This window comes from Leucopleurus acutus, assembly GCF_964270905.1.
Source record: "Leucopleurus acutus genome assembly, chromosome: 2".
Classification (NCBI taxonomy): domain Eukaryota; kingdom Metazoa; phylum Chordata; class Mammalia; order Artiodactyla; family Delphinidae; genus Leucopleurus; species Leucopleurus acutus.
In genome coordinates, this window is record NC_139143.1 from 64,992,408 (window position 1) to 65,014,280 (window position 21,873).

The following is a 21,873-nucleotide window of genomic DNA, read 5'->3' on the forward strand; positions in this document are numbered from 1 at the left end:
ATCTGTTCCTTGGTGGGGCAGGGCCTCACCGTTCACCTCTGCATCACTAGTGCCTGGAAAGGTAGCTGGCAAAAACCACGTGCTCAACAGGCTTTTGTGGGATGAATGAATAAAACATTAAGTATATGTGCATTTTTAATACAGAACGTTTAATATAGAAATTAAACACACTACCGTCAATGGATAAGAACGAGTAATAAGTAATGATTAGAATTAACAACAAAAATAGAAGTGGTACAGAAGATATCTCTGTACTGCATAGCACCTGGAAAGAGTCTGGTTTCACCTCATTTGGAAGGCACAGGGTGTGTCATGGGGGTCCACTGTTTTAGGTGTTAACCAGACAAGTGGAAGTTGAGATAGGGTTAAGAGGTCTACGTGAGAACTAAAATAACAGCAACAAGGAGAATGTTTTGGCACAAATCCTCTATCCTTTGCCCCTGGAACTTTGGAACTTTGTTAAATTCCAGTGTAACCTCAGGGATATGGTCAGGTCTGAAATCCACCCCGAGATGCTTCAATTGTCCCACAATGTGCTCACATCTCAGACTTTCCCTTGAGAAGACTCTATCCCTATTTGGGGCCTAGAAATAACCCAACTTATACATGGTCAGTCCTATAAACTAATCTGCAGCCAATCTAAGCACCACAAAGGTCAAGCTGGAGTAAATCCTTAAAGCTCAGTCTCATTGCTTAACTTCTGGGGGGGAACCTGGATAGTACAATTCTCAGGGGTAGCAAGTAAGCAGTGAGAGCCACTCATCTGAAGAGTCTGTTTAATGGTGTGTGTACATATGCTGGGTGGGAATTCTGAAGTTTAAATCCAGACTAGTCTGTGTAATATTACATTTTCCAAAGAACACAAATAGAAGGTCTGTTTATTAACTTGAATGAGAGAACTGTCTCTAAGACCCTTGAAGTATATTAATAAAGATAAGTGGGAATAACTTATCTTTATTAATATAGCAATGGTAATATTTTTTTGTTCTTTTATACTCACAATGACATTAACCAGAGTTTAATTTTGTATATAGGTACCACAGACATAATGAAAGGAGGTAGATTTTTATAAAAATAAGTACATTTTAAAGAATATGAAATAGTGTTCTGATTGATGATATATATACTATGACTATATGAAGAATGTTATAACCTGCTTATATGAATACTATAGAATAGTATACTGTAGAACAGCATATAAAGGAAAATAAAATTTTAAATTAAAACAAAGAAACTCTCTTGCTTTGAGATTACATATATTATGTTTCATGGCAAAGTTGGGCATTTTCTTTAAAAATATACTGATAAACTTCTTATAATAGAAATCTAATGGATAAAAAAAAATATATAAGCAAAGTAGCAGTTAAAACTATGGCAAATTAATTAAGTCAAAGAAGAACTAGCTTTTCCAGCATATAGTATGTAGAATTATGCTTTCTTAAACATGGTTAATAATTTTAAAATAAGAGATATATCCAACTTACTAAAGATTTATCTGGATAAACCCCAGCTCTTAGTAGAGATGCCTTCCAGCTGTCTACATCCTCCTGTGAATCACATGCCAGCTCGAGAAAGCGATAGTCTTTGTATACATTCCTGGAGTCAAAAAAAAAATCATGCTTTTAGTTTTGAACCAAATTCAAAATGATTTCATATCCCTGCAGATGATGATACAAATGACAGTCCAAATGAAGGGTTCTCTGATAGTCACTGAAGAAAAACAAAAACAATCTATTGCATTTCAAATAATTAGCAAATTCCTATATGTATGTATTATACAATTAAAAAACCCTCCCATTAAAGAATTTAGAGTTATCTGTACTGCTAAGCAATAAGAAGGGAAGGAAATAACAAATGTTCTCAGTATGACACACTGAGTGCCAACTGACAGGGAGTTGTTCTGAGGGGAATGGATTTCTCTTGTCTAGTAATCAGATCAATTTTTGAAACTAATTTACAAATCTAAATGGCTCATAAAACTTTAAAATTATGGCAATAATCTCAAAAAACTAAAATATTATGCTGGATTCAAATCACAAATGCTCATCAATATTGTGAAAAGGAAAGAACATTAATATTTAACAGAGTAAAGTGCCTATGAAGTGCATACTGACAACTGGACAATACTATAATTTTATATTTCCTTTCCTAATAATAAAATAATACACAAGATGTAATAATGCCCATTTAGAATAATTTAGAAACTAGATAAAAGTATAAAAATGGATACAATCAACCATTTTCTACTATTTACAGATAAACCTATTTCTTTATATTCTTTTGTTCTATGCATTTTTTCACAGTTGAGTTTCTCTCTCTTTCTCACTCTGTCTCTCTCTATTTTGTGTCCTTTTCACTTACTATTGTATCATGGTCATATACTTATGCTATTACATCTTCATAAACATCAAATTATAATGTTATAATATTCATTAATATAAATGTATGATAATTTGCTTGACCTCCTAATATTAGATAAGTAATTTACTTTATTTTCAATCATAAATAAAGCTCAAATAAATATTTTTATCCATAAGCCTTTGTCTTTCTACTTTAATTTACTACTATTATTTTCTGAGGATAGATTCTTAGAGATAGAGTGACAGAATCAAAGTTATAATCATTTTTGAAGACAATGATACACGTTCCAGTCATCTTTCCAGAAAAGATAGTCCAATTTAGACCGATACTAGCAGTGTACAAGATTAACAATCTTTTTCTCTTCTTTATCTCTTCCAAGGTGTTCTCATTCATGGCTAAGAGTTTCAATTTACACCTAACTCAGATGGCTTACATATTTACATCCCCTGTTCAGACCTGCCCGATTCATACTGCTTATTGACTTCTCCACTTGAGTATCTCAAAGGCACTGTGACATGGATGACTGAATTGGTGATTTCCAACTTGATGTTCCCATTTCATGCAGCATCAGTGTAATGCAGATACTTTGGAGGTATCTTAGACATCTTCCACACTCTCATACACCTCCTTACATTTTACCACTTAAAAGTGTACTTCCTGTATATTGACCATCATGTTATTATCATCTCTCTTTTGGGTTATTACAACATCTCTTTAGTCTTGCAGCATCACACGACCACTTTAAATTTGCTCTCTAATCCTTATTATCTTCTGAAAATGTGAATCAGATATTCACATAAATATACCTGGTTATACCAGTTAAAACCCCTGGTATAAAACACTGCAATACTACATGCTTTTAGGAAAAGACCACACTCATTATGATGGCCTACAAAGTCCTGCACAGTCTGGCCCAACACTACCTTACTCTCTAGCTTCTTTTCATACTCTGTTCTCCCTTGATTTTTTTTTTTTTTTTTTTTTGCAGTACGCGGGCCTCTCACTGCTGTGGCCTCTCTCGTTGCAGAGCACAGGCTCCGGACGCGCAGGCTCAGTGGCCATGGCTCACGGGCCCAGCGGCTCCGCGGCATGTGGGATCTTCCCAGACCGGGGCACGAACCCACGTCCTCTGCATCGGCAGACGGACTCTCAACCACTGCGCCACCAGGGAAGCCCTCCCTTGATTTTTAAGCCACACTGGCCTTTTACTTCTTCATATATGCCATGCTTACTCCCGAAGTCTTTGAATATACTGCTCTCTCTGTCTGCAGCTATCTGTCCTTCCCTCATTGCACAGTTAACTCCTGTGCCTTCCCACACTCATGGGACCAGTCCACTTAAAGTACCCAGCAGTTGCACGTGTGCCACAACGAACAAAGGAAAATAAAAGGACACCCAAAGAGGTCTAACAGCCAGAGAGACAAAGAATAAAGAAGGCAATCAGAACAGTCTATCAACAAAAGAGAAAGGTTGGGGGTAGCAAAAGAATAATAAGTATTTGAAGAGGTACAAAAGGGCATTAAAAAAGACTTATAGAACTAAGAAAAATAAGATTTTTAAGTTAATATATTGAGTAGATAAGTTGAAGGAAAGGATGATCAATCTTGAGATTAGAATTAGTAGATGTTAAGATCCAGTAGGAGAATTAGAAAAATAAAGAGAGAAGTGTGGAGGAAAGACCCAGAACATCTAACCTGTAAATAATAGGAGTTCCAGAAAAAGAAAAGGAAGATGGGAGGAGAAAAATAATTATGAAAAAAACCTACTTTTTAAAAAAGAAACGTAGGCTTCCCTGGTGGCGCAGTGGTTGACAAAGTCCGCCTACCGATGCAGGGGACACGGACAGGTTCGTGCCCCGGTCCGGGAAGATCCCACATGCCACGGAGCCGCTGGGCCCATGAGCCATGGCCGCTGAGCCTGCGTGTCCGGAGCCTGTGCTCCGCAATGGGAGAGGCCACAACAGTGAGAGGCCCGTGTACCGCAAAAAAAGAAAAGAAAAGAAAAAAAAGAAACGTATCCTGATTTTTAGAAAGATCCAAATCTTTACATTAAAGTGCTGTTTCAGATAGAATTGATGAGAAAAATTACCACATACACACACGCTAGTATAAATCTTGAGATAAAGAAAAGTCTTCTGTAAAGAAAGAGAAAGTTGCTTACAAAGGAAAAAGAATTAGACTGGCACTGGACTGAACATTCAAAAGGTAGAAGGCAATGAAATAGTATTCATGGATTCTTAAGAGGACTTCAGACTCAGAGTCCCACATCCAGCCAGGTTATCACCATATACCCAATCTGAGGGAGATGCTAAGGCAGTATTAGGATTACAACAACACTGAATGTACCTGCAGAGAGTGTTCAAGGGTGAAGAAAAACTAAGAGAAGAGGAAACAGTGGTAAGCAACAAAATTTGCCATATCCATAGAGTTAAATCAAAATAAATAATGATAGATCATCTAAGAATTGCAATATAAGGACTAAATAAGAAGTCTTAAAGAAGAAGAGACACATTGCAACAGAAATGCAAATAGTCTAAAACTCAGGGGAGGGTGGAAGGAAAAAAAGATGCTCACAAGTTCTCCTCTGATGGGTATAGGAGTGAAGAGTAGGGAAGCAAAGGGATCCCAGAGTTCTCATATTGTTGGAAGAAGTGGGCAAGGAGAGAAGTAGGAGAAGAAAGTGTCTTGGGAGAGAAATATTTGATAATTTGCCTCATGGAATAATAGGGTTATATACTGGTGAGTGTAAATATTAATAAAATAAAAAGTACAGGGGCTTCCCTGGTGGCGCAGTGGTTGAGAGTCCGCCTACTGATGCAGGGGACATGGGTTCGTGCCCCGGTCCGGGAGGATCCCACATGCCGCGGAGCGGCTGGACCCGTGAGCCATGGCCACTGGGCCTGCGTGTCCGGAGTCTGTGCTCTGCAACGGGAGAGGCCGCAACAGTGAGAGGCCTGCGTACCGCAAAAAAAAAAAAAAAAAAAAAAAAAAAAAAAGTACAGAACTCCCAAATTAAAAAAGAAAAAATAAAGAAAATTAATAGCCTCTTGATCAAATCAACAAAATATTAAGAAAAGAAACAACAAAATAAAATAGGAAATTTTAACGATAGGAATAAAATCAAGTATATTAATTATTAAATTAATAAAAGTGAACTGAATTCTCTCAGCTAAACAGTTAATTTAGGTTAAAAAAATAAAACCCAATTATATGTTATTTGCAAAACTAAAGGAACAGGTAAAGATATATCAGACAAACACAAAACAAAGAGATAAAAATTCATGAATGGCAATATTAATATAGGCAAGATAGAATTTAAAAGTACTGAACAGGATAAACAATTTAAAAGCACTAAATAGAACAAATAGAAATATTATATAATGATATAAAGTACAATTTATGAAGACTGGAAAATACTTATAAACCTGTTTGCACCAAATAATATAATAGACAAATAAATGAAGCAAATGTTACTTAAAAATGTAGGATAAACTTGACATAACTATTGCATATAATTAATTAAAATATAAATATGGAAAGTTTTTAATATGTCATTTTTTGAATTAGATATAGTGGACAAAAAATAAGTAAGCACATAAAAGAAATAAATAGTACAACAGATGAAGTAAATTTAATAGGTTCCTTTATCGCTTAAATAGAAGATAAAGATGTTTTCACCATCAACAAACCATTTACAAAAATCTGTCATATACTTGGATCTGCACACACACATAATATCAGTTTTAAGAAATTTAAAAAAAAGAGAGATTTTATGAATCCCATTCTTTGGTCACAAAACAAAAAAAAAAAAGAAAAAATGAATTTCTAAAAAAAAGACTCAAAAAGAAAATAAAAAGCAAGCACACTCCTCGATAATCCTTGTATTACAGAAGAAACCAAAACAAAATTGTAAATTATTTAGAAAGCAATAAAAAATATATAAACACATCATATCCAACCAGTGGAGCAAGCAAAGGCTATAGGAAAACTTATGGCTTTAAATATGTTCATCATTTAGAGAAAAAATTTAAAAAGTTAATATTCATCTATAGAAAGTGTTAAATTAGGATAAAAAAACAAAATAAGCCAAGAAAGGAAATTAACATAGATTAAACCAAAACTAATGAAATAGGAAATATTAAGATAGCATAAAGGATAAAGACATCCATGAGTATTTTCCCTACAGTAACAGATAATAAATTTATAATCCTAATTAGGGGAGAAAACAAAAGTATACAAGATCACAAATGAGAAAGGATAGAATACATACCCACAAATATATAGGAGATTGAGAAAATTACAATCAAATACTTTATGCAATCTTATGCCAAAACTAAGAACCTAGAGGTAATTAATAATATTCTTAAAAAAAAATCAACAAAATTAACTCAGAAAGAGTTGGAAAACCCAAGTTGCTTTTACAAAACACTGCTAGCATTAAGATACTTGCTTAAAAGACTAACAATGACAGCAAGACAAATATACAAAAATCATGGAGGGACCTTGAAGATGGCGGAGGAGTAAGCCATAGAGATCACCTTCCTCCCCACAAATACATCAGAAATACACCTACATGTGGAACAACTCCTACAGAGCACCTACTGAATGTTGGCAGAAGACCTCAGACCTCCCAAAAGGCAAGAAACTCCCCACGTACCTGGGTAGGGCAAAAGAAAAAAGAAAACAGAGACAAAAGAATAGGGACAGGACCTGCACCACAGGGAGGGAGCCATGAAGGAGTAAAGGTTTCCACACACTAGGAGGACCCTTCGTGGGCAGAGACTGCGGGTGGCGGAGCAAGAAGCTTCGGCCGGGAGCCACGGAGGAGAGCGCAGCAACAGGGGTGCGGGGGGCAAAGCGGAGAGATTCCAGCACAGAGGAGCGGTGCCGACCACCACTCACCAGACCGAGAGGCTTGTCTGCTCACCCGCCGGGACGGGCCGGGGGCTGGGAGCTGAGGCTTGAAGGGCTTCAGAGGTCAGAATGGCCATCATCAAAAAATCTACTAACAATAAATGCTGGAGAGGGTCTGGAGAAAAGGGAACCCTTTTGCACTGTTGGTGGGAATGTAAATTGATACAGCCACTATGGAGAACAGTACAGAGGTTCCTTAAAAAACTAAAAATAGAATTACCATATGATCCAGCAATCCCACTACTGGGCACATACCCTGAGAAAACCATAATTCAAAGAGTCGTGTACCACAATGTTCATTGCAGCTCTATTTACAATAGCCAGGACATGGAAGCAACCTAAGTGTCCTTCAACAGATGAATGGATAAAGAAGATGTGGCACATATATACAATGGAATATTAGCCATAAAAAGAAACGAAATTGAGTTATTTGTAGTGAGGTGGATGGACCTAGAGACTGTCATACAGAGTGAAGTAAGTCAGAAAGAGTAAAACAAATACCGTATGCTAACACATATATATGGAATCTAAAAAAAAAAAAAATGATTCTGAAGAACCTAGGGGCAAGACAGGAATAAAGACACAGATGTAGAGAATGGACTTGAGGACACAGGGAGGGGGAAGTGTAAGCTGGGCAGAAGTGAGAGAGTGGCATGGACATATATACACTACCAAATGTGAAATAGATAGCTAGTGGGAAGCAGCCACATAGCACAGGGAGACCAGCTCTGTGCTTTGTGTCCACCTAGAAGGGTGGGATAGGGAGGGTGGGAGGCAGACGCAAGACGGAGAAGATATGGGGATGTATGTATATGTATAGCTGATTCACTTTGTTATACAGCAGAAACTAACACACCATTGTAAAGCAATTATACTCCAATAAAGATGTTAAAAAAATACAAATCAATGACTTTCCTCAATACTCCCAATAACTTTGAAATGGAAGAAATACTCCATTCACACTAGGAGAAAGGCTATAAAACACATAAAAATAAATTATTTTAAATTAAGAAAATTATAAGATCTTCATAAATGGGAAGGCATATTTGGATGTGTTAATTTGATTACACTATACTGCTAGGTCTTACTAAGTGAGTAGCACTAGTAGGTATTCAATAAATACTTATTGAATAATGAGTACCATCACACCCTTAAAAATAATGACAATCGGGCTTCCCTGGTGGCGCAGTGGTTGAGAATCCGCCTACCAATGCAGGGAACACGGGTTCGTGCCCCAGTCTGGGAAGATCCCACGTGCCGCGGAGCGGCTAGGCCCGTGAGCCATGGCCGCTGAGCCTGCGAGTCCAGAGCCTGTACTCCGCAACGGGAGAGGCCACAGCAGTGAGAGGCCCGCGTACCGCCAAAAAAAATAAATAAATAAAAATAATGACTAGCATCTTTAAAACACCTTTGCAAATTTTATAATTTAAATGATTCTCGGGGTTTCCCTGGTGGCGCAGTGGTTACGAGTCTGCCTGCCAACGCAGGGGACACGGGTTCGAACCCTGGTCCGGGAAGATCCCACATGCTGAGGAGCAACTAAGCCCATGCGCCACAGCTACTGAGCCCATGTGCTGCAACTACTGAAGCCCACGCACCTAGAGCCCATGCTCCGCAACAAGGGAAGCCATCGCAATGAGAAGCCTGCACGCTGCAATGACGAGTAGCCCCTGCTCACCACAACTAGAGAAAGCCCGCGCGCAGCAACAAAGTCCCAATGCAGCCAAAAATTAATAAGTAAAATAAATAAATTTTAAAAAATGATTCTCCATCAAAGCTTTAATATTTTTGCAAAGGAGGATGAGCATTTTTATATATTTATGGAAATGATGTTCTTTGTTCTGATTTCATTACATACTTTTTGTATATTATTATAATAATTTCTCATTTTTTATTTGCTTTTGCCTGACATATCTTTGTCTCTTTTACTCTTTTGCTTTTATCCATTTGTTTTAGTTTTTAAAAAGAAATATCTGTTATAAATGCTAACTGTAAAGTAGACTTTAATTTTCATCCCAATTTGAAAATCACCTCCTACAATTAGGAAAGTTTTAATCATGTTTATTTCTCGCCTTTTTGGTTTCTATATTATTTTAGTGGTTTTCAGTTCTACAGGTAAATGACCATCTTAAAGTTTTCCAAATTATTCTTGAATTCATTTTTGTATATAAAATTCCTGTATATAAACTTTAGGAATAAAATAATAAGTTTTGGCTTCTTGGGGGATTTAGAAGCTTTTACTTTTCACATTATCTCATGACATTTGCAAATCTGTCTAGAAATATTAACCTAGAATATTATTTCTGAATTATTATTTTCACATTTCTTTGAGGCTCCTTTTTTTCTCTTTTTACTTTTGTATTCAATTTTGTTACACTTAAGCAATTATTTAGATGGAACTCTACATGTTTAACTTTAATAAAGATTTATCATCAGGCATTTTCTACCTGGACTTCTCAATTTGTAAATTCTTACTTGGATTCATTTTTTGAGCTGGCTCAAACTAGAGTTAGCTATCTAAATTTCTGGTTGGGGCAGTCTCTACATTTCTCACATTGATTCAGTGAGTAAGTGAAGAAATTTCTTATTGTTTTTTACTGTTTAGCCCAGTTTTTCTTATTCAGGGTAATGCACGCAATGGTCACTCAAAGGATTTCAATCTAGTTCACTCTGTGAGTCTTGCAAATAGTTGACTGACATTTCCACTTCCCAGTGCTTTTGAGACTTTCCATCTCTGTTGTATATGAGTTTTGGGATATAGCAATGGATGGAGACGGGCAAAAGAGAAGCTTCTAATTTTTCACCATCTTATAAGAGGTCATCTTATTTAACCTTCATAGCAACCCTGCAAAGTTGGTTATAGAGCTGTTTTACAGTTGAGGAAGCTGAGATTCAGAGAGATTAGGTGACTTTCCCCAAATCACATAGCTAATTAACGGCACAACCTGGGCCTACCACGTTCCTTGGCATATAGCCTCTGTAAAGCAAATATTAGTTGAATGAATGAACAAAGGAATCAATGAATAAATGAACTATGGAATGAACTTGGACTGTGCTTATTTTTAAAACCACCTTTTTCATTTTTGACTGGACCCTTAACTTTCTACAGAAAACCTAAGATTTAAAAAGTTTGAAGAGACAAACCATAATAAGTAGAATGAGTTATTTTAATTAAAGTGGGACATATTTAAAGGAAATATATTTTCCTAGTATGAGAGTTTATTGTTGGAAAATTTGAAAGGTCATATCTTTGCTACAGAGCAGAAAGGGTAATGGATTATCTTGACGGAATCAAAATTCATCAGTTTTTAATTTTCTAATTACCTCTCTACAATAGCTTTTAACTACCACGTAGGTTTCCATCTGAGGCATTTCCACTACACAGTATGAGTTTCTTTAAGATGTAAAGGTATGGGGAAGGCAAAGCTGGACAAATGCCATGGGAGCTCTTGGCCAGCTGGAAAGCATGAAAAGTAGAGGGTACAGACTTTCCACACTCTCTAAGCAGATCTGAAGAATTCAGCTTTGGCCCACTCTTACTGACCTTTCTCCAGAGTATTTTCTTTCAGGGGCTCTTCAAATGGAAAATCTTGATTTTTTTTCCCTCAAAGGATAGCCAAATTCTTGAGAGGGAAAATAATTATCTGGTTGAAACATTAGAAGAGGGTCAAAGGCTTCTGGTGGCTTTGGCTGCTTCATTTTTACCCATTTTTGAAGCCTCGTCTTAGGCTGTGTCTAGACATCCAAGGAGAGTTGGATACAGGTCTAAAACACTAAACTGAGCTGATTTACTGGAAGTCTAATAAATTCTGTGGATGCAGCTTCCAGGTTCTCACCACATGCCGTAGCTATATAGATAACCCACAGCAATTTGTACTGACTGCATTTTTTGTTGTTGTTTAGTCTATTTCAGCTGCAATCACACAGATATGGGCTTCTGAATGATTTCACTATGAAATCAAGCTGAACTATATGTTTTGCAGTTTGAAAAAATAAAATTCATCTCAGTATTAAAAATGACCATAAGAAATTTTATCCCATAAGTAAAAGGCTTTTAAGTGTTACACTGTAGAGAACATGACCACATGATGAGCCCATGTTTTGATTATATACATAACTTTCATTCACATCATAAGAATGTCTTTGGGTGTTAAAAATGTGAGGTTTAATTTCTTTGCCTATGACAGTTCTTCAAACATCTGAGACCAGATATTACGTGTCCCACAAGTCTTCTAGTCCCCAAGCCAACACTTTTGCCAACTTTTCCAAATGTTTCTCATATGAAGAGGTTTCTAGATAACACTGCATCCTTCTTGCATTCTTGTGAATTTGCTGTATTTTAAATGGATTTTCTGAAAATGAGATGCCAGCAACTGATCACAAATCTCCAGATGCGATATTATTCATATGTAAGGAAGAAGTCTGGCAGAATTTTTGCCTGCTTTCTGGACAGAAAACTTTTACTAATGTAAATTTAAGTAAAACACAGTAGAATATAGTAAAGACCATAAACACCTATTGAAATCCCGGCTATTATTATCATTTATTATCTTATATGACATTGGAGAAGGCAACCTCTTTGAATTTCAGTTTACTCATCTATAAAATGGGGATAATAGCATTATCTATCTCAGGCTTACTATGATAATAAAATAAGGTTATATGCATGAAGAGCTTATTTCACACCATGCCCAGCATCGGCTAAATGTACAAGTAAAATATATAAAGTACAAAAATTATTATTATGCGTTACTTTCACTGCATTTAGGTCCCTTACATTTGATGTCCTATAAAACCAGACCTCTCTTGGACTGAATGCATATAGACTTTTTAAAACATGAGTAAAATTTATACTTAGCATTATTACATTTCATCTGGTTAGTTTTGGCCCATTTACCATTTGCTCAGATGTTCTGAATCCAAATTCTGGCACACAATATATTCACAATTCTTCCTGTTTTGCATTATCTGCATATTTATTACATAACATTCCCATATCATTATCAGAGTCATTGGTAATCATATTATAGACCTAAAACAGAACTCAAAGGATCCCATACCAGAGTTACATGTTCCATTAACTTGTACCCATTGGCTATCAAATAAGACTTAAGATTTAATCATAAGTCCATCATAAATGGACTATCAAGTCATGTCTATTTCCCCTCACACATATTTCAAAAGACTATATCAAGGTCTAAGTATATTATATCTACTCCTTCTATTAAAAATTTGGAGTCAGTTTGGTTCAACTTGTTTTTCAAGATTCAGAGAAAGTTCCTATTGATCACTGATATCCTTTCTAAATAATTATAAATATCAATTTCATAATTAATTATAGATGTATATAGCAGGGCATTGATGATAAACTCATCGATCAAATTTCCATTTTGTTTTCCCTTTTGAAAATCTGGACAACAGCCTCCTCTGTGGACTTTTTTTTTTTTTACTGATCCACTGATCCTACCACATTCCCACTCATCATCACCCTGCTATGTCTTCACTTCTGTGCACACTCAGTTTAGCACTATAACTACTACCTTGAAAACTTTTGAGTCCCTTTCCTGTCTTTTCCTTCACCATTTTATTTACCTAATAAAACTCCAACTGAATTACTTTCTTACTCAGCTCATATATCCAAGTTGCTAAAGAATCCAAGAGAAAAACTATGCAACTGTGATGACTATACTCACTTCAAATATCAAACGGGCACCTAACTTTTCCAGACTTCCCTACTATAAGTCTTCAATCAATATACTTTCTCACTGTACTAGAGGATTACTTCATACCTTTTTTTCCCTAAATCTCTGATACACCATCTGCCACTCACACTTGACAGATAATTCTGCTTCATACTACACAGGAAAAACAAATACAATCTGATGAGAATTGTATCTTCTTTCCACCAAATCCACCAGACTACCTGCATTAGCAACCACAGGTTCTGCCTTCCTCTTGTACCATGGAAGACCAAATCCTCAACTTATACACTGGGTCCCATGTCTTCTAATGTCTTCCTGTACTTCCTGCAATTATTTCTTTTCTCTTCCATGTCAACAATTTCTTCCTTTCTACTATTGGATCACTCATATGGCATACCAGCATGCCTCAAAAGCAACCATCTTAAAACACATACACACACAACACACACACACACACACACATACTTTCACTTTCACCCCCTAAGAACTGCCTCATTTTTGTCTGCTTTTACAGTGAAATTCCTTGAGTTATCTTGAATCATTTTCTCCATTCTCTCTCCTCTCATTCTTTTGTCAATCCACCCCAGTGAGATTTGTGGTCCTGCTACTCTATAGATACTGGTCTTATCAAGTTTATGTGATCTACATTTTGCCACAGAAAATGCTCAATTCCTAGCCTTCATGTGACTTGCCTTCACTGCAGCATCTGACATTGTTGACCACTCCCTCTCTTCAATCACTGTCTTCTCAAGACTTTTGCAATATCACACTCTCCTGCTTTCCACACTTCTACCCTACTGACTGCAGCTTCTTAATCTCTTTTGCTGTCTCCTCTTCCTTTGTTAGACTTTTAAATTCGGGAGTGCCCCAAGCTCCTTCCATGGTCTGTGCTTTCTCCAAGGTGATCTCTGTCTGGTGGCCTTAAATACCATTTAAATGCAGATAACTCCAGACCTCTACACTGAACTACAGACTCCCACATCTAAGCCACCATCTTCTCTCATCTGGTTGATTGTTACAGCTTCCTAACACCTCCTTGACACCTCTCTTGATCCGCTCTCCACAAAGAAGCCACAGTGATCATATATTATATCACCACCCTGTTTAAAATCCTCCAGTGACTTCCCACCATGAGCAGGAAAAAAATTCAAACTTCTTGCCATGAATGATCTACCTTTCCAACCTCGTTTTCCATTTATGTTCTTCCAACTGCAACGTAAGTTCATTGATGGAATGCTAAATGTTGATCAATGTATTTCTAGCATTTACATTATATGCTGGGTGCTCAATAATATTTGTCGGCTAACTAACTACTCTTTCAGTCTTTTCTCAGCATCCAAAATTCTTCAAAGACTATTGACAATGAATCAATGATACCAAGATGTTACATTATTATAAATTGAGAACCAAACCTGTGATTTCAACAATATGAATTTAATAAGCTAGGACAATGAATTATTCTTATATCTTACAGAGAATATTCCTGATTTCATGTACTTGTAATAATAAGAAGCAGTGCAATAAAACTAGAAATTATGATAAAAGTTAAGCAGAAAAGAACCATAAAACCACTTAAAGTAACCCCCCACCCTCACCAAATTTTGTGTCAAACAGCAACTTAAAGGTGTAATTACACACTATTTGCTAAATAGACAAAATAATACCACACACCAGATTGAAACTCAGGATTCTATTCAGAGGCAAATTCTATTCAGAGGCAAAATCACAGTCACGTACATCTTATTATTTTTAAAAAAGAAGCAAAAATACATTGTCAGCATTTAACAAATTGGAAAATGATAAAACTTAGCAGAGCAAAATACAGGATATAATAAATTGGGAACTAATTATGGAAAACTGAATTATCATTGATAAATTTACGAGTCTGTTCTTTGATGAATCAAATAATGAAACAGCTCTGTAATATATAGTAAATAAAGATGAGAAAAATAATCAAAATCAGAAATGAGACATGATTTAACAGGGAGAAGATTAAATTATTTTAAGAGATGCTAAGTATACTTTTATGATAGCAAATTTATAAGTATCAATGATGGGTACAATTTCTAGGAAATTATGAAAAAAGAATCATAAAATCCCAACTGACCAATATCCACAGGATAAACTGGAAAACAAAACTTTTCTTCAAATTAGTTCTGATCTCAGAGAGTTTATAGGTCTTTCTTTCCAAATTTTAAGGGAAAGATTCTTTTATGCAGGGCATCTCAGAAACATTAATAGGCCAATACACACTGTAAATCTCCAAGAAAAGAACATGCTAAGCAGAATTCCCTATTTATTTGACCCTAGATTCTTTTTTCCTTGAACTTCTCACAGGGCTAGTGTGTACTTTAAGGACCAAACTTTGGGATATTTCTCTATAAACCAATCTCACCTATGAATAAAGATGTAGAACTCCTAAAAAATATGTTAGGAAATTGAGTGTCATAAAATGTTTAAAAGTATGGCCTTGAATAGTCAAAGCAATCTTGAGAAAGAAGATCAAAGCTGGAGGCATCAAGCTCCCTGATTTCAGACTATAGTACAAAGCTATAGTAATCAAAAACAGTATAGCATTGACATAAAAACAGTTACATAGATCAACAGAACAGAATAGAGAGCCCAGAAATAAACTCATATATACATAGTCAATTAATTTCCAACAAAGGAGCCAAGAATATACATTGGGGAAAGGACAGTCTCTTCAATAAATGGTGTTGAGGAAACTAGACAGTCACATGCAAAAGAATAAATCTGGACCACTATCTTACACCATACACAAAAACAAATATAAAATGAATTAACGACTTCAATTTAACCCTGAAACCATAAAACTCCTAGAAGAAAACATAAGCAGTGATCTCCTTAACATGGGTCTTGGTGATGATTTTTTAGATTTGACACCAAATACAAAGGCAACAAAACTACATCAAACTAAAAAGATTTTGCACAGCAAAGGAAACCATCAACAAAATTAAAAGGCAAACCATCAACAAAATGAAAGGAGAATATATTTGCAAATCATATGTCTGGTAAAGGGTTAATATTCAAACGTAAAAAGAATGCACATAACTCAACAACAACAAAAAATCTGATTTTAAAAATGGGCAGAATGGACATTTTTCCAAAGAAGAGATACAGATGGCCAACAGGTACATGAAAAAGTGCTCAATATCACTAATCATCAGAGAAATGCACATCAAAACCATGAGATATCACCTCACACTTGTTAGAATGGCTATTATCAAAAAGACAAGAAAGAAATGTTGGCAAGGATGTAGAGAAAAGGGAACTCTTGTACACGGTTGGTGGGAATGTAAATTGGAGCACTCACTATGGAAGAGTATGGAGGTTCCTCAAGAAATTAAAAATAGAACTACAGTACAATCTAGCAATTCACTTCTGGGTATTTATCCAAAGAAAAGTAAGACATTAAACTCAAAAGACATGGAAACAACCTACGTGTCCATCAAAGGATGAGTGGTAAAGAAAATGTTATTTATGTGTGTGTGTGTGTGTGTGTGTGTGTATAATGCTAGGTAAAATAAGTCTCACAGACAAAGACAAATATTGTATGATCTCTCTTATATGTCAAATCTTATAAAGCACAAAACAAAAAACTGAGCTCATAGATACAAAGAACAAATTGTTGGTTGCCAAAAGCAGGGCATGGAGTGGTGGGCAAGAGATACAAACTTCCAGTTAAAAAAGAAATAAATCATGGAGATGTAATGGTGATCAGAGCATGGTGATCATAGTTAATAATACTGCATTGCATATGTGAAAGTTGCTAAGAGAGTAAATCTTAAAGTTCTCACCACAAGAAAAAAATTTGTAACTATGTGTGGAGACAGATGTTAACTAGACTTGTGGAGACCGTTTCACAATATAAACAGATATCGAATCATGTTGCACACCTGAAACTAATATAAAGTTATATGTCAATTATACCTCAATAATAGAAAAAAAAAGATCCAGCCACCACTACCAAGTAGGGTTTTTCCTAAGAGAAGTTTTTGTGAAGAATACTGTAAAGAGATCACTTGCATTCAGTACCATGTATAAATTGACCACTCACAAATCCCAGATTTTTCCTCCAAGCTACAGTTAAATTCTGGATATTTCCACTTTCAAAATCTTGATTTACTCTCAAATCTTCCCTTCCTCCAAAGCTTCCTCGTATTAGTAAATGGTGCCCCCTTCCAACTAGTTGCTTGTGCTAGATACGTGTCATTCTGGATGTCTCTTTTTCCCGCACTTCAGTTTCAATCAGTCTGTCTGTCAACACAGCCCCCTAATGAATCTCCTTTATTTCATCTCCACTGCCTCCATTCTAGTCCAGGACACCATCATCTTTCACCTGGATTGCTACACAAAACTCCTAACTCCTAGACCTGCTTCTCTCCTACTCTCCATTCTGTAGCCAAACGCAACCCCATCAATGGCTCCCCACTGTATTAGGATAAAGATCACCAATTTTGATATTCAGTCTTTAGTATTTCCTTTCCTTGACCCAGTGAAGAGAAAAAGGTGAAGAAATAAAAATTTTAAATGAAAAAAAATTAATTTTTATAAAAAATATTTTAAAATATAAGAGCATTGCAAAACACATTTACTGTAAGTGCAGCTGCAGAATCAGCTGAGTCACCACCACTCCTGACTTTCTCTGGCTGCCAACGGCCATGGTGCCAAGTCCATGTCAGTGTTAATCACTGACACAATAAAAGAGCTGAAAGCATGAATTTTGGTTATAACTGTGGGGTCTTATTTATGAAGAGAAAGGTCATAAAGAAGGCAGATTACAATTTAAGTGGTGGAAATTCTTAAAATATAGCATATTTTATATCTAAATATTCTTCCTCATACCCAAATGCTAAAATAATCTGATGTCACACAATTTAAGAAGGTAATCTAAATAAAAATAGAAAGTTTGGATTCCTTAGTAGAAACTGGAAAGACCAGGTTTCTTGAAAGACCTTCTGCTCCTGGCCCCTCTTCCCCAGACTTCATTGTTTCTCCTGCAAAAGAGGAGGAGGACTGATAGATTTGATTGATGGGTTATAAAAGAGAAATTGAGCAAGCCTGTGTCCATAGGACACATGCATTTCTCTCTCATTCCAAGATGCTCTGGTGAGTTCTGCTTTGTGGGAGAGGTCTGTGGTTGCTCAGCTTTGTCTATGATTATTGGGGGCTGAAGTATTAGCAAGACACTTGGCCACAGATCTAGATCCATTTGTTTCATGACTTATCTGTTTGTTTCCTGTGCTTCCAAAAACAGCAACAACAACAACAAATCTGAACTGGAGAAGGGGAGAAAAGTGTGATTTATTGGCCCCCTAAAACTCCAACAGTGAGGGGTAGCGTTGAAGAGAGGTTAATAGTTTTGGTTTCAGATAGGTTAAACAGGAAGTGAAAGTAGGCCTTCTGAGTGAAAATGCCCAGTAGGCAGCTGGAGATGTGGGACTGGTGTCTCAAGATAATAAATAATGACCATACTACATGTGGCTGTGATGCTACGTACCATATGAATTTGTTTATTTTATTTTAATACAGCTTAATAGCCTCATTAAGTATTTCCCATAGGAGGACAAGTCAAACAACCACAGGTCATGTGTCTACTTGGGCATAACCAATAGCAGGCAAATTAGCCAATAATACAATAGCATTTTAAAAAGTTGTTGCAATCCAATATTTATGCAGAATGTGTTGATGATGATGGTGGTGGTTCTATGACCAGGGGTCCCACGGCATGCCTTTTCATCCTTCAGGCCTTTTCATTCAATGCTGCCTATGTCCTCCTACCTTCTTTACCACCTGGCAAACTTCCGCTCATCCTTAGAGCCTCAACTCATATATTCCTTCCTCTGAATCTTCCCCAGGTAGCATTAATTATCCTCTTCTCTATGTTCCCCTAATGACTTACTTATACAGCATTTGAGTTGAACTACATCTTCTGTTTAAGGAATTTATTACTTCTAGAGGTGGTAGAAATACAAACAATGTCAGAGATGATTTACATAAAAATCCTGGGTAAAAGATCCATAAAGGACTAATAAAAACAGTAGAGATTATGAGATACATCTTCAACCTCCAAGTTCCTATTAAGGAAGATTTCCACACCAAGTGTCTCTGTAAAATATAACAGACGGATGGATGAAGTATGTAACTGGTTATGTGACATGTCATTCTGTATAATGGTTCTTGTGGCATTCATTTATTGATTTACTTGTCTAATAAACATTTGTTGAGAAGCTATGTGCTAGTTATTGTGCTAGGCCCTGAGGGACACATGGCGAATAGGACAGACAAGGTCCCTATTCTCATGAAGCTTATATTCTGGCAGTACGTATAAAAATTGATGGTGAATGGAATGCTAAGATACTAACAATAATTTATCTAGACTTCACTGTCAAGGTACCAAGTAAGTCCCGATATCCCAATGACATTTCCCCCTTTTGCCTAAACAACAAAAGAAAAAACAGACATCTGTTTTATTCCAGTAAGTTTCATCATTTAACAATTACTCAAAAGACTGAAAATAATTCATAACCAGATAAAGGAAATCTTTACAAAGCTCCTAGTGGTTTTTAAAAATTGCTGTTTAAAAATGAACACTACAAAGGAGTTTCTGACCAGACAGCTGTTTGAAAGAACAATGATTTCATGTTTTAAGAGTAACTTTAAAATTGAGATGTCTTTCCCTCCCAGGAAAACTCAGCAGCTGTGAAGATTATTTCACTTCTCTTTCCTTCACATTTTACTGGATTTAATTTTAAAGGGGAAAAAAGGTATAAAAGAGAAAATTGCATACAACACAGAAGAAAACCTATTGCAAAACTAGCAACTGCGCCTTTTTAACCACAGGGAAAACATAAAGGCAACCCCAAATCTCTTTTTAGCTGAGGAAGAAGAAAACACAGCCCTTTCCTGGTGAAGTTCACCTCTTTCCCTGCTAAACTTAGAAAATGACCCCTCTAAATCTCAATAAAATCAAGGTTAAGTTGGTTTTCTATAAGAATGGAAAGGAATAACTAAAACAACTTCAGGAAGTAGCAACGGAGAATCAGTCACAAAGAATATAAGTAATTGCTGCCTTGTATACTTCATTGGTCAAGTCCCGCCAACCACTGTGCCCAGTTTTGGAACCCAACTAAAGCAATGGAGTCCATCCATGAGGAGGTGGAGAGAGCCTCTAAGGTGATTAAGAGGAGACAGATGAGGTTAAAAGGCTGGGGGAAGATGTTTTCAAGATGAAACTAGCAGGCAAAGCACTCTTTGCAGCACTCTGAAGCCCCTTGCATTTAATTAGCCATTGCCACTGATGAAAAAGCTGAGAGAAAATGTGGCGCAGAGATATGAGGAAGAATGTTCCAGTAATTCAAGTGAACCTCTGATAATCAGGTCTCCCTCTGTAGCTAGAAGGATATAAAGTGGCTGATACCTGGGAAGGAAGAAGATCTGGAGTAAACAGGTGCAAGTTGATGCCATGTGGCTGGAGCTGTGTGGGCATAAAAACAGGCCTGACCCAAAGGTGAAACCTGCCTGAGACGCCCCATAAGCTGTCCAGGTACCTGGGCTGGAGGATTGTCCTTTTCTTCTTCCTCCATATAAGGAACACATATGGGTTTCTACTGGCTATAAAAGTTACCAGACAAGAATGATGAACTGTATCAGCAAATAAGGAATCTGAGACTATCTCCAAGTAGACTTAAGCCTAACATTCCAATGGTCTAACAAAATATGCTTCCTGATAGAAATAAATAAAGTGGCTTTTCAATATGTGGAGTAGCTGAACAGTTTTATCCTACCCATAATATCCTTATCCCATATCAAAACTTTCACCAGCCAGTTTTGTTTCTGGCAGTTTCATTCTTTTGAGTCTTGAGATCTTTAGGTTTCTGCACTAATCATTGTGTGATGGGACAGAAAGAGCATAGACTTTGGAATCAGAGAAATTCTAACTCTGGAACTTGTTAATCATATGTTAGTTTTGTGACTTTGGGCAAATTACTCAAGTTCTCAGAGTCTCGATTTCCTTGTTGATAACTGAGGATAGTACTATCTAAGAGGGTTTTAAAGGATTTGAAATAATGTATGAAAAGCATTTAGCATGGTGCCTGGCAGTAGTTATCATTAAAATGCAAATGTTCCTGGAGAAAGCTATTAGCTCACAAGGCAATATCTAAATGATGTAACTAACTGAGAAAGAATGAAGAAGAAGGTAGACAGAATGAGCAGTAAGGATGAGCAATGGACAAGATCAATCACAAATTCCAGCTCCTCCATAGCTCTCTGTCCTGAGCTTGGTAAAAACACTGGGATAAACAGTCATTAAATTTACAATAGCCAGGACATGGAAGCAACCTAAATGTCCATCAACAGAAGAATGGATAAAGAAGATGTGGTTACATATATACAATGGAATATTACTCAGCCATAAAAAGGAACAAAACTGTGCAATTTGCAGAGACATGGATGGACCTAGAGGCTGTCATACAGAGTGAAGTAAGTCAGAAAGAGAAAAACAAATATTGTATAATATCGCTTATATGTGGAATCTAGAAAAATGATACAGGTGAACTTATTTGCAAAGCAGAAATAGAGACACAGATGTAGAGAGCAGAGGTATGGATACGGGGGTGGGGGAAGGAGGGTGGGATGAATTGGGAGATTGAGATTGACATATATACACTACTATGTATAAAATAGATAACTAATGAGAACCTACTGTATAGCACAGGGAACTCTACTCAGTGCTCTGTGGTGACCTAAATGGGAAGGAAATCCAAAAAAGAGGGGATATATGTATACGTATAGCTGATTCACCTTGCTCTCCAGCAAAAACTAACACAACATTGTAAAGCAACTATACTCCAATAAAAATTGATTTAAAAAAA

At 36.4% G+C, this 21,873-nt stretch overlaps 1 protein-coding gene across 6 annotated transcripts in view; it reads right to left on the minus strand.

The window, feature by feature from the left end:
• DNM3 (dynamin 3) overlaps positions 1 to 21,873 on the minus strand; it is a gene marked incomplete at both ends in the record, with an annotated part of 577,972 nt that overhangs the window by 99,412 nt on the left and 456,687 nt on the right. For all 6 annotated transcript variants that reach the window (XM_082834657.1, XM_082834656.1, XM_082834654.1 and 3 more), the window contains one exon: positions 1,485 to 1,596. In XM_082834657.1, coding sequence (XP_082690783.1) covers positions 1,485 to 1,596 — 112 coding nt within the window. The remainder of the gene's footprint in view (positions 1 to 1,484; positions 1,597 to 21,873) is intronic.